The following is a 13,931-nucleotide window of genomic DNA, read 5'->3' on the forward strand; positions in this document are numbered from 1 at the left end:
CCGCTGACTGAAATTACTGACTGGTACTTAACACACGTTACATTAATACAATAGCAGTAAAAATGACTTATTGTGCATTAATAAGTCAGCCCATTAATAACTAAAAATTGTTAAATTATTGTTACCGAATCTCATATTTTTCATTTATGCAGCTGATGAATGACTCAACTACACTCAGTTATGTCACATGCATTAAAGATTTTAATGCATAAATCTAGGTCAACTTTCTAAACATCTATGGTCAACCAAGTTACTTTATGTACTATTAACATTTTTATTGACCCAGACATTGTATTTGTATGATTTTTGTGCTGAAATTTCTGCCTCTCATGAGTGGTATTGTCCCCCATTTCCTTTTGTGATGACTAAAGTGCTAAAATGTGTTCTTGTAATTTTGATCATATAAAACACAGGTGTCAAAGTCAAGGCCCGGGGGCCAAATCTGCTCCATGATGCTTGCTAAGGTCTGAACCAAAATGTCAAATTGTCATATGTAATCCACAATAACAGTCATTATTCTTGACTTCTGTTTTTGAAACTAGTTACTCATCAATTTGTTTTGCCTTCTGGATGTAATATGTGGAGGGGATCAAACATTTATATGGTTTCCCAAAATTCATAACGGCCCTCCAAGGGAAACCCTAACTACAATGTGGCCCGTGACAAAAATGAGTTTGACACCCCGGATATAAAACAATACATACGTTTCTTGGTTGTTCTGTGCAACTGTGCGCTATCAGACAAAATACACGGTGTCGATGTTGGATTGCACACCAGCAGAGACACTTCACATAGTGATGCGCATTCAGGGGGTGCAAAGCAGTCTCCAAATGTCCTGTCACATACAGAATGGAATACCTCATCCGCAAGGGGAGGTCTTGCAGTTTTCTTGTATGAATGTCCTTTGTGCATGACAATCTCATGCACGGCCCGAGCGAGTCAATTTCTGCTTTCTCAATGTCAAAGACTGTGAGTCTCAACCTCCCTGATATTAAAGGAAATGAGGGGAGCCACTTTGAATGGCCTCTTGTCAGTTGTTTCTATCTAACAACTGCACAATGGCGGAAATGCCCCCTCATACCTGTGCACATCTAGGAAAATACCAAAAGATTCAATTTTGTGTTAGACTTGCGCGAGGCATGAAAAAAGGGACCTATCTGTCAGTAGGACGGATCCTCAGCGTGTTGGTGCCCAAGTCAAATACTGTACAGAAACAGGCAGACAGACTTGGCTCCAAACTCTCACACTATTACAGAAATTAAACTCCTCAGAAAGAAAGATGGCCCACGTAGTGTTGTCTGGACTGATTTTGCCTTCATGTCCAACATGCAAGGCACGCTGAACGAACTCGGAATACCATTTGTGTTCTAAAGCTACCTGTGATGAGCAAAAGAGGACGCCGTGCGTGCTGAATTATTTCATAAATTCAAAGTGCTACAGGTTAATTTGTGACACTTCAAGCCTTTCACGTCAAATGGGGGTAAATTATTTTGTGATCAGTTCCATTTGACAAGGCATTGTTTATTAAGCCAAATATAGCACATAGGCCTGGCCACACACTTGCATTTCGTGATTTGTGATTAAAAAACACATATTTTGCTCTGAATTTGAATTAGAGTACAGATAGCAAGCGGTTGGATAATGTTTGGATGGAAGAGTCATCAAACCCTCCCCAAGCCCCCAAATCATTTGTTCTCCATCCTCCGGGAAATAGTCTGCTACCAAACACAAATGGACAAACACACCCAAAGATAAAACCCTATGCACTTTCCCTTTTTTTCCACTAATTTAGCCTTGGTGGAAGTATGATACTTAACTTAGTAGTCTTCTAGTTATATATGATTATGATAACATTGCTTGAACAATCAACTTTTGGTGGACCATGACTTTTACCGTGCTGGATTCACAGTATACAAAATGTTCAGTCTTTTTTTTTTAAATGTTGAATGTTCATGTTAAATTTTTCCCAAGTGTTTCAAAACGTTTTTAAAAGCATTTCTCAATTTTATCTAAAGTATTTTAACTGCACCTTGAAATGTAATGTTTTTATTTAATATAAATACAATTTGAAGTTGTGTAGCTATCAGCTTTCATTGCACTGTTTTACTATTTTGAATTTTTTTTGCCATGCTATCATTTTAGTGTCAGTATCAAGGTACTACCGGTACGTTGATTTGCTATCATGGCAACATTACGACCTTGTGCGTATTGGCATTTGTATGTGGGTAAGCGAGAGTGAGAGGAAGTTGGTACAAAGAGCAACTGTCACTGAACGATGTCAATATAATCTCTCAATAGTATCTTGTCTTCTCCCTTGCTCTAAGCTCTGACCCGTTTTCATTGATCAGAGGAAAAACCTGTTGCCCCTGACATTTAATTCTTCTATTGATCACTTCCTCCTTTATACAGTGAGAGCAAAAGTACAGCTACTCGACAAAGGCTCTGAGCAGGTCTCCTTAAATTAAATTGCTGAAACCGTCTTCCTTTCCACCCTTGGGTATAGGAGACAAATATTGTACTCGAATAGGAATACGATTACTTTAAATTAATCTTACTGATGAAAAAGCAAAACAAAGCAATCTAAATAATTACTTAAGTAAAAACAAGTATTCAGTGAACAAACTACTCCAGTCCTGAGTAACTGATGCATAACTTCTGATTTGTTTGTCAGTCAGAGTATGAACGTCAAATAGACAAAATATAAAATGGGAATTTACTCATTTAGATATATAAACAAAATCCTGTTAAACTACTTGCACAATAATACATAAGTAAAACAATGTTTAAAATGAAGGCAAATTCAGCCACAATAAATGGTCTTAACTTTCTTTGTTTAAAATTGGGGAAATAGCACAATAGGCTCATAAGGGAGAGATTACATGGCAAAATTCAACATCAAGTACGAAGTGGAGTGAGGCCGAAATGTTGTCATTTTTAGGCTGACAGATGACATTTGTAAAGGCTTTACTTGTTCATAGTCTGCAAGGTAAACATTGGCTGAACGTGTAACAAGGGTGTTCTATTTCTTCTGAACACAACTTGCATTACTTCCTCGATTTTATTTTTTTGCCAAATTTCACATAAAATTGGTCCCCGTGAAAACTTTGCTTTTGTGCGCTGCTGTGGTCTTTGTCATGTGACTGCCTGGAAAAATGCAGCCAAATGCCACCGGAGGTATTGTTTGTTGGATTGGTGTTATGTGACAGTACTCTTGCTGAACACCCCCCCCCCCCCCCACACACACGCATAAATTAGATTGCACAAGCAATAATAAATAGATACAAATGAAAGCAATCAGAATGTAGCTCAACGTAACAGAGAAAAAGCCGTGTTTCCTCGAGGGATGTCCCGACCTGTTCACGTGATCGGAAATCAGAGTCGATCTGGTGGCTTTCAGCTGAAAGGGGGTTGGGGCAAATTGATTTTCTTCATTTTATGGAATTTTATAGGGCACAGAGACCAAATAATCCAAATATATGCATATCATGTCAAATGAAGCAGTAATGACTCTTTTTAATATTACACAATGTTACATTTTGTTTTTTGGGGTGGGGAGAGGTCAGAGTGGCTGTAAGAGACATACACGCGCACAAACACATGCACTCGGACTCGAGTGCGACCTTTGATAAGGCATGAACTGGACCTTTTAATGCGAGTGAGAAAAACCTTAATTTTATTTGATGCCGCAAATTTGAATTGCTTTTGTGTTTCTTCCTTAGACGGTCATGAGCTAGTGCTGCATCTTTGTTAGAGCAGTAAAGTTATAATTAGGTGGTTTTCCATTGGCACACAATGTGACCTTTCTGCCGTAATGAAAGTAAGTGGCAACCACAGTCACATGAGTGGTAGCCGTTTCCACACTCGGGCCTGAGCACGGCGTTGAGCTGAAGGCTTCATTGAGCTTACAGCGGGCGACTCACCACGTGTCTTTATTTCCATTTCGTTTCTGTGACACTTTTAAGCGGGCAGACCTGAAAGCAAGTCTTACGTACGTAAAAATGATGTGACATCTCTTTGCTGATGATGGCACTGACTTCGCGCTTTCCATTGTGCAAAAAGATCCGTGACAATAATCGATACAGTCTCATGACAGATGTAAATGTGTCATTCTTAATCCACGATTGTGGCGGACGCGCAGCAGTTGCAGTTAAAACCTTTGGGTAAGCCGAAGTCGGCATATTTGCATTTTACACTCTTTTTACCCGAGACTGGTCATTCATCCATAGCCATGACTACATATTTTTGTAGTCTCGTACTCTCCAAGATGATATATTGGCATAAATTTTTCATCAGATAGTAATGCGATTACTCTGTCTTTCTGGCACTAAGGCTTTATCTGGCTGCATGCAGTCCAGGGGATTTGGTTTCTGTGCAGAGATCCATATAGGTTATGACTCTGGCTTCAGGTGGCGGCTGGATATATATGCATCTATAAATCCCTCTCTTTGGTGAATAATGGGAGGAATAATGTCAGAATATATACAGTGTAAGTTTGCCAGAGAACGTAAAAGTCGGCAATTTTATGCAGAATTGTACCTTTTAGGGCCTCGATCTGGAAGACTATTTAAGATGCTGAATAACCATGAGGGACAATCTGACTCAAAAGTGTCTCTTGGACTATTTACTCAAAAAAAGTAATGCGACAAAAACACCCAATGACAAATTAAACAGTTTCTACCACAAGAGAATTTGATATAATGTACCCAACAGTGGCACTTTAATCCAAAGCTACCCATTTTGAATTATTTTATACCCATTCAGAATTATTTTAGACGTTATATTAATTGTTTTTTTTTTGTTTGTTTGCTTTTTTTTGGTTTGTTTTTCATAGGAGCAGCCAAGCAATAGAAGGAGACACACAAAAAGAGCACATCCTATGCTCAGGCATTGGAGTAAGAGAGAACAGAAACTGGAGGTGCTTCTCAGAATGCCTGAATTTGGAGTCTCATGGGGCCCCTTGAGGTTAGGGAGAGGGGAAAACCCAGCAAGACCATTCCATCCAAAACATGTTTAATTGTCAGGGAATTCTCATGTGGCATTCCCTGGAAGAGTCCTGCGATGTTCAGAAAACATTTAGGAGATCAATATGCCGGGGACAGCCGACACAGTGGCGTGTGAGCACATTTTACAGAGGGAATACTATTACATTTCCTTTACTCACAATGACACTACTCAGCATATTTTTATTTCATTTTTTTTTGGTCCTCAGCTAGACTGACCAGTATTTACTGCTGTCTAGGTGAAGCAAGAAATCAACTTGCAGGAGTTACGTTTGTATTTGTTGGCAGAAAAAAAATCTCTGGCTTATTCCTGAGCCTAGATGGAAAAAGTAACTTTACACCGAGTGTTTAGCGCTGCAAAATGTTCCCATCGTCACTTACTGTAAATCATTGGCGGTTGCAAATATGTCATATGTTCAAAGGTAACAACTAAACAGCGTAGTGTTTTTAAATGTATGGGTGCAAGAAGGGAAAAAAAATGCTCTTACTCTTCTTACCTTCTTTCAGCATCCCCACTTTGAGGCATTTCATGAAGCGACAAGCCTGACATGATTTGCGTCTCCGTTTTGTGATCTCACACTCATTTGTGGCGGGACAGCTGTATTCAATGTTGCCTAAGAAAAGGAATACATTCGATTCATTAATCAAGTGACATTGGATTTTAAATAAAGCATAAAAGACACAGTTATGTGATCCATGCAAGGCATACTTTGTACTTTTTCAGATTATTTTAAGTATTAATACGGTCAATTAGAGCAGGGGTGCGGGAGCTACGGCCTGCCAAACTTTGACATTTTGGGCATGGCCACCTTCCTTTGAACCCTTATATCTCAGGGACTACTGGGTCAATTTTCACAGAACAGGTATTGTTGGAAAGGGAACTCAACAAGGATTCAAAATTTGCAACCATTTAACCTTTTGACCTTTAAAATTTGGCAGGACGTAGCTTCCAAACCAATGCTCCGATTGATAAGGTAAGATAAGATAAAGAAATTTACAGTCTACAGCAGCAAAATTGGGGGTAGAAAGAAGAAAAACAAAGTGTTAGCATTCACAAAAATAAATATTTCAGTTTCAATGTACACAGTTCAATTAAGTGCAAAACAAATATAGATATAAATTGTTTTTCGCCTAATTTTATATTATCTAAAATCTGAGATTTTGTGTTGTGCCATTACGGTCAAAAATACAGCAGGTTTTATTATAATCCGGTTGGTTTGACGCACTGGATGGTTTGGCATGGAATGACCCAAAAGCATTGCTTGGTGCTGGTGCTGGGACCCAAAGGAGAAAGCGCTCATACCTGAGTGGTAAAGAGAGGAAAAACTACAATGGTCTTCAAGGGTGGTTACAACCCTGTTCCTACCCTAAATTGGCCTTGTTAATTCTGTGCATGGCCCCAGGTGAAGGCCAGGCCCCCCTGTGCTCAGAGGGGCCTGCCACTGTTCCAATAGCAGGCTTGATGAACCAAACGTGCCGCCCTTGACCAATTTACATAATGCTCCTGTAGAGCCAAACCTGTTCTTACTACAATTGCCTTTGTTGATGATTTATATACTTGACAGGCAAAAGGTCTTATACATTATTCAATTTCAGCACATGATTCAAGGATAGCGCTACGAAAATGAGTTTCATTGCTCCAATAAAAAACAAAAAAACAACAACAACAAAAGAAAAACAGTTGTGCTCAGCCCTAACGTGGACAGCAGGACATCCTTTGCATCCGTCTCATTCCCTATATTTTACTAAACTCCCAAGGATTTTCAATAAAGGGTTTCATTCTATTACAGTCTCTTCATTTCAACTGGGCTTTCACTTTCAAAGCTTTTGACATTGGCCGTACAACTATTCCATTCAGTTTCATTGTCTCAAGCAAATACCAAATACCTGAGAAATACAAATACCTTAACCACTGTAATGGCATTTACAGCGCTTCTTATTCATTTCAATACACATTATCATTTGGAAATGAAAAAGATTTTATGAATCTATAGAATACATACATCTTTATTTATACAGCGTTTTCACAACAGCTGCAGCTGGAACAAAGCGCATTCCAGAGCAGTATGTTATGGTATATTTTACGTTGGATTTCTCACAGTGAACGTTCAACAATTAATGCCCATCACCCGCATGCACACACACACACACACACTGCTAGCAGCGCCGCCCCTCACTTGCCATACAGGGCACCTGCTAGCTGTGTAATATTCCGCTGGTGTTCCGCCACTGGCCCTCCAAGAGCCTTTGACAACTTATGCAATTATGTTAACATTATTGGACAGATCAAGTCGGGGGTCCCAAGATGTTATAAATAATTAGAAATTCCTCCTTATATCTGGGTTAGAAATCATTATGCTAATTTTGCTCATCTCTTTGGGATTGGGGATAAATAAAGGTGTGAGGCAAACGGCTGATGAGCTCTGATTGTCTTCCCTCGCTCTGTTTTCTCTGTTGTCATAGCAGAACCAGACCATAATCATCCTTTTCATTTTCACAGATGCCAGGAGGAGGCAATCAGGAACCAATTCCTTTTCTTTTTGCTTTTTGTATTTCTGTCATAATTAATCAGCTAATCTTTGTTGATGAAGCATTGAAACATTTACTTTGTAAAACCCAGGGTTGTTTTGTGAAAAATTTGTAGGGCATGTATTTCTTCAAAAATAGAATGAACACAATTGAAAGGATACAGCAAGGTCCCGCTATTGGTCGCAAAATGTGAAAGCTGATTCAGTGATTGTGTTTATTTGGTAGCTGACGTGGCCAAGACCATCTATTTTCATATTCATTTCATGTCATCATGAAAATGCAGCCAATTGACCCCGTGCGTCCCTGAGGGCATTTTAGCGTTCAGTTTATTTATTTTTGGTCTCCTACCCCTCTCCTTCCCTTTGTCAGGGTTTAAGTGAACGCGTGTGCAAACTGCACCTGGTGGTTTACTAAAAGAGCTACATTGCTTTGATATCAGACTCTCTAGAAAAAAAAAACAAGCATGCACTGTCACACACTTGGGCCACGGCATAAACATGTTCTGTCAAGCCCTGTGTGCAGCTGATATTCTGTCAAAGGCGTTTCTGATACATCAGTGATGGAGTCGGGCAACTTAAGTCATTTTCCTTTTCTACATATCCTTGCCTTATTTACCCCTGGTATACAAAGAAGTAAATAGAATGCAGTATTTGTCTGTTTTTCAGTCTCAACTAGTTTGCATTCCAAGCAAGATGAAATCAGCCAAGGCCCGCCGCACAAGCAACATGGTTGAATGTGACTGAAGCGGACCACTATGAAACAGTCACTGAATCCACCGCACACCAAGCCATTAATCACTGCACCACTACCGACGCGCTGCAGTGGAAAAACTGCAACAATGTTTTGAATTTTGAGGCTCCAAAAACCCTATACTGTATTATTAATGTTTTTAATGAACCGCAAAAACATGGCGGGATTATCAAGAATGAAGCAGATTGCCACAACGAAGAGAAAACTGCAACAATAAAGGAGACTAAAGATATTTTCAGAGGTGTTTGGCAATAATTGATAAGCTTTTTTACTGACTGCACCTGTGCATTTGGCCAACGCTGTCCTTGCTTTGCTGTCTATTCACAGGTAGACAGGAAATATATACGATATATACAGCATGTCAGTCCTTGCATGAGCTTAAACAGTAAGTGACACACACGATATGACACTTTATGACAATTTCACCAATAGGAAGGAAGCATTCTGGCTATTCTATTCCCAAGGACCATGAACATGTTTATCCGAATCGAAGAGGTTATTGGTTCCCTTTTCCTTCTCTTGATAAGTATCTCTCAATCTATTTTATGGCTTTTCAGGACCCATGCCAGGACACAGAGGGGAAAGTCAGGTCTTGTAAGTAAATTACAGTAAAATGGCAGGCATTTCTCATCAAAACATAGACTGATTTTTACAGGTGTACTGTCAAGGTCTATTACTTCATATATATAAAAAAGGGTCGCCGAGTTCAGTTAGTTTTCAACCAGTTTTACACTTGGGATCAAAATGGGAAGAAAACATGGTTCAAAAGGTGATATATGCTTTTGATTGCAGGGGCACGTGAAATGCCAGGATTGTTGTGTGATTCGAAGAGCCCAGAGAATAGAGGGACTTCTGGGATGGATGGGGATTTAGATTGCATTAATTTGGACCTGGCCTTGACTAATAGAACTTTATCAATGTACGAGTTCAATGTACGAGGATGGATGTGGTAAATGTAAAAAGGCAGGCGTGATGAGGAGGTGAGGTGACGTAATTAGAAAAGGCATAAATGGGGGAAAAAATAAAGTACAGTCAGTGCTGTTATGACATCCTATACAACACTTAGATTGATAAAGAGCAGGTGAGATTGACGCTGGCACAGATTTAATTGATCAGGTGAATCATGTTGCCTAAAAAAAACAATAAACATCTATATGATGCGGTACTCCTCCTCAGCATGAAAAACTACAACCACAATAAAAAATAATATTGTTAAATAAATATCTCTCTGATGGCGCCACTAAAAATGATTAAAAAATAAACATTTTGGACTATTGTATTGTTCGGGTGTATCTAAAGCTTTGGCTGGTGTGTGTGTGTGTATGTGCAGAAATAAAGTACGACATTTATGTTTACATATTGCCAACCGCATACATTCTGAAGATTTTGTAATCGAGGGGAGTCCAAGGTGATTAGAAAAAAAAGTCGTCCGGATGGTAGTTACTCCAAATTTCCCATGCTATTTGCCCTAAGTGTGATAGCACAGTGTGATAAAGGGCTAGAAAGGAAAGGGTCTTTGTATTCTTCTCATTAGCAAGGACCGTCTCATATTCCAACCTTGACTGCCTCGTTATTCCTTTAATTAATCAGTTCTCCTCAACCTCACCTCCTCTCAAATGTTCTACATCACACGATTTACTGTTTCTATGTTACTCCACCTAAACTGCATGTGTTTCTATTATCATTTTGGTGGGCTTTTACCTCCCCCAAAAAGTCCCAGCCTTCTCTGCCCGGGACCCCCGTCTGATTATTATGCCATTAAGCCTCTCCTCCTCTCATGTGAAAGAGCAGCAGAGTCCCTCTTCAATCTAAAGAAGTCCAGGGTTTTCTTCCCCCTCCTTTCCCTGAAATTACCCGGCGACGCGTGCCTGAGTTTCTAATTGGCATGCCCGTCTCTGGAGACGGCCCCCTCCCTTCTTCCTAATGAAAAGCCTCGGCCTTAATTACACTTTCCAAACGCTGATTGTTATTGACAAAACTCCTGTGGCTCGGACAAACGACGGCAGATTAGCTCCATTACAGGCAGCCCTCCAAGAAGGGAAAGAGAGGGATTTCAAATCGACAATGCAAAGTGGGGGGGTCGGAGGGAAGGGGAGGGTCGGCGCTTTCAATTTCTTTCTCCATGTACCTTCCTCTTAATTGTTTAGGCCCGTGCTTCACTTAAGACATCTCCTTCTTCTCTGATGCCTCTTTTCTGTTCCATTGTGTGACTTGAAGCGAGGGGACAAAAGCCCAGTTATGCTACTTGGGAGAAAATGTTCATCTTTGTCAATAGACAGGATTGCTGATGGCAGCAATGGTAAACATGCGGATTTGGCCTAATGCTTTTGTTTGTCTGAAAAAAGGTACATAGTCTGACTAAAGCTGATAGGGATGCAAGGTCTAAAATCAACACCTCCCATCAAGACAGGCAGCGTGCTCATACCGCATGCTGTTCTATGTGGATGAACATTAGTTGGGAGCAGTAGGTGGAAATATGTCACATTCATTTACCTCAAACACATCCATTCTTCAATTTCCACTGAATCGTTTTAATTTGATCTAATTTTCGATGGCATGTATTCGACTCTAAAGACAACTGGAATTAGACGTGGATAGGTGAGCTTGTTGCACTGTTTTTCCAAGTTGAACAATATCGGATTTCATAAACCGAAACAGAGCAGAGAACCACAACGGGTGGGTGCAGGGTGGTGGGGGGGGGGGGGGGGGGGGGGCTTTCATTGCCTCACTAATGAGAAGCTGTGATACATCATGCCTTGTAGATAGCCAGTTGCTCATACCCTGGTCCCCAGACGCACTACACCCACATGCACTACGCAGGGCAGGAATAATAAAGCACATTCTGAGAAGCATCTGTACAAACAGGCCCCGTACAACACAAAGTCTGACCACACAGCGAGAGTGTCATGTCCATAATACACCATCAACCAAGACAGATGATGACATCATACTTTCGACAAGGTTAGCATTATTAAATGTATTTATATGGGTAGTTCTCCAAAAACATGCTCCGCCCCGATCTGCGGATGGTGACCCAGGTCCAGAGGCAATTTTTTTTTCCCTCTAAAATCAATCACTAGATTTGACTGTTTACAATAATGCATATACAATGCAGAGATAAAACGAACACCCATACTGAGATTTGTGCTCTTGTTTTTCGTGTGAATGTGTTTTGAGGGGCGACTACTTCCTTATAATTAAACATTTTCTACTTATAATTATCAATTGTAAATATAATCAATTTTAAAATAATTTGCTACTTGAGTGTTGAGTGTTTGATGGCAAGACACAACCGTACCAATATGAAACAATAGAGTAGACCATGATATTCAACAATCTCCTCGGAACAAAAGGCTGACTAAACAGCCTTAAATTATTCACTGCACATTGCATGAAGGTTTGATTTAAAGCACATGTCATTTTTAACAGTTCATTTTTGGGCCCACATGTCACATATGTGCCATGTTTTCAGATTTTCACACACACACACACATACATACATATATATATATATATCGGTATAAAAAAATATATATATATACTGTATGACTACATACACATATATGCATATATATGACTACATACACACACATATACTGTATATGTGTGTGCATATATATTATATATATATATATACATACACACACACACACGCACACAAATATGTGTGTGCGTGCGTGTGTGTGCATGTGAATCGGTGACTCCAAACCCAGTACATTATAGAGTGGACAAGGATATGTAAAATGTACAGCAGCCGATGTTTGTAAAAAAGTGCATCAGTGTTTTAAATACTGTAGATATCCAATATCTTGATGGTGATGGCTAGTGTATTTTTACACAATGAATATTTGAGATTGAAAATATGTCAGTGTTGTAATATCAGAGTTGCTTTGGAGATGTGTTTCTTGGATGGAAAAAAATAATTCTCTGTACTGTGTTCGAAGTATTGTTGGATGAAGACGGGGAAAATACCTTGTATTGTCCTTTTAAAAAAGGCTTTGCAGGCCTCACAAGAGGCCACACCGTAGTGGTACCCCGAAGCTATATCTCCACAGACCAGGCACAGCCTCTTGGGGAGGGAGTTCAACATGTATTCGCACTTTATGGATGAATCCTCCATGATGGTGCTGGAGCAGTCGTCATAGCGCTTGCGGCAGGCGCCGGCTCCTAGCCCACCGGGGGTGAACATAGGCGGAGAGTCCAGGCCGTTGGAGTGGCTGTTCATGGTGCTGACATAGCCCCCGCTAGCATCAGAGTTGCCGCTGGGACTATGGTGGCTGACCGTGTCGATGACCGAGGATGGACTGGATGGCTCCGTTTTAATGTAGGACCCGCAGCTGGAGGGTAGGTGCCGATCATCAGCGGCCATTCTATTCAGCAGCCTGTAAGAGGGGTGGTGAGAAACAGGAAGGGGAGAAAGAAGACAAACAGTCAATTGCCATGTGTGTTTTTTTAGTAGAACTATGAAGCAGAATGATACATTTATAGTGACCGTCATCATATATTAAAGTACCAACATGGTCTTCTAAAACAGGGGTCCCCATACCATGTCCCCTCTAAGTTGAGCAATTGCGCACTGCTCTCACCCTCTCAGCGCACCGCAAAATTGAACCAGAGCTGTATTTGCATTTTGTATTCTCATATTGTCCTCATAAAAAGGGTTGAAACGTTTATTTGGCATATGTGGTTGACAAAGCGAGAAAGAAAAATGTGACCAAAAAAAAAAGACTACAAACGCAATGCAAATATGCGTCTTCTCGTCATTATCACACAAACATTGCGTTCCTCCAAAGCAACCCGGACGAGTAGACGCACGGTTCACGTTGTCCATTTGCCACGTCGCCAATCCGTTCAACCAAACGGGAGAAGGAGTACTCGCAACCTGAGCTGCCTTGGTCACCAGTACACAAAACGCAAATGATCACACTTTGGGTGGCTCACTCAAACATATAAACCCTTTTTCCCACCAGGTGTGATTTAAAAAAATATATGTATCTACTGTATATGCTGCAGATATAAATACAAATGAGGTTTGATTTCTGGACAACTCAATTTGGGCCAATCTGCAACATAAAAAGTGGCATGAAATAAAATAAAGAAAAAACTAAATTAATAAAAAAAGAATAAATATTGAATCCATCAGAAACATCAACGCCTTCCTTCTGGAAATGAAATGCACACAAATGAAGAGAGACTTTTCTCGTACAAATAGGTGGTTGGAAAAGAAAGTAGAAAGCTTTGGCGATGAAGTTGTGTCGGGATTATAGGGACTGAGGTAGGCCATTGTTGCCCCTCTTGCCCCCAAGCCCAAAATTAATCAGTCATGTTTCTTTTCTTTTGACTACGCTTATACAACAATACTCAGTTGCGGACTTTGATTGAAGACGACGAAAAAAAAAAAAAAAAAGGCTGTTAGTCCTCGAGTGCCATGCACTTGGTTCAGAAAAAGCGTTTAAGATACGATAGTTCATCGTATTCATTGATCAGCACTTGGACACAAATCACAGAGTGCCGATTGAGTTCTTCCTCTTTTACGCTGGAAATAAAATCTAAGTTTATGTAGTTGAAATATTTTTTTTCTCACTGATTGCAAATGAGGCTCCGAGTCACAAGGCTGCTGCAGTAGCCACTGTCTGAACCTGCTTGGCTCAC

The 13,931-nt window shown here is 40.2% G+C and overlaps 2 protein-coding genes across 5 annotated transcripts in view; both read right to left on the minus strand.

Moving 5' to 3' along the window:
* Positions 1 to 13,931, minus strand: part of ift43 (intraflagellar transport 43 homolog (Chlamydomonas)) — a 294,545-nt gene that overhangs the window by 166,516 nt on the left and 114,098 nt on the right. The gene's annotated exons all lie outside the window — the stretch shown is intronic.
* esrrb (estrogen-related receptor beta) overlaps positions 1 to 13,931 on the minus strand; it is a 45,751-nt gene that overhangs the window by 17,278 nt on the left and 14,542 nt on the right. For 3 of the 4 annotated variants that reach the window (XM_086127128.1, XM_086127127.1, XM_086127125.1), the window contains 2 exons: positions 12,252 to 12,661; positions 5,489 to 5,614 (listed from right to left, as the gene is read on the minus strand). In XM_086127128.1, the coding sequence (XP_085983254.1) occupies positions 5,489 to 5,614; positions 12,252 to 12,648 (523 nt within the window). In that variant the 5' untranslated portion in view covers positions 12,649 to 12,661. The remainder of the gene's footprint in view (positions 1 to 5,488; positions 5,615 to 12,251; positions 12,662 to 13,931) is intronic. The other variant, XM_086127126.1, reaches the window with a different exon arrangement.

The sequence above is a fragment of the Hippocampus guttulatus genome, chromosome 13 (genome assembly GCF_054856545.1).
Source record: "Hippocampus guttulatus isolate MCC_2025c chromosome 13, RoL_Hgut_1.0, whole genome shotgun sequence".
Lineage (NCBI taxonomy): Eukaryota > Metazoa > Chordata > Actinopteri > Syngnathiformes > Syngnathidae > Hippocampus > Hippocampus guttulatus.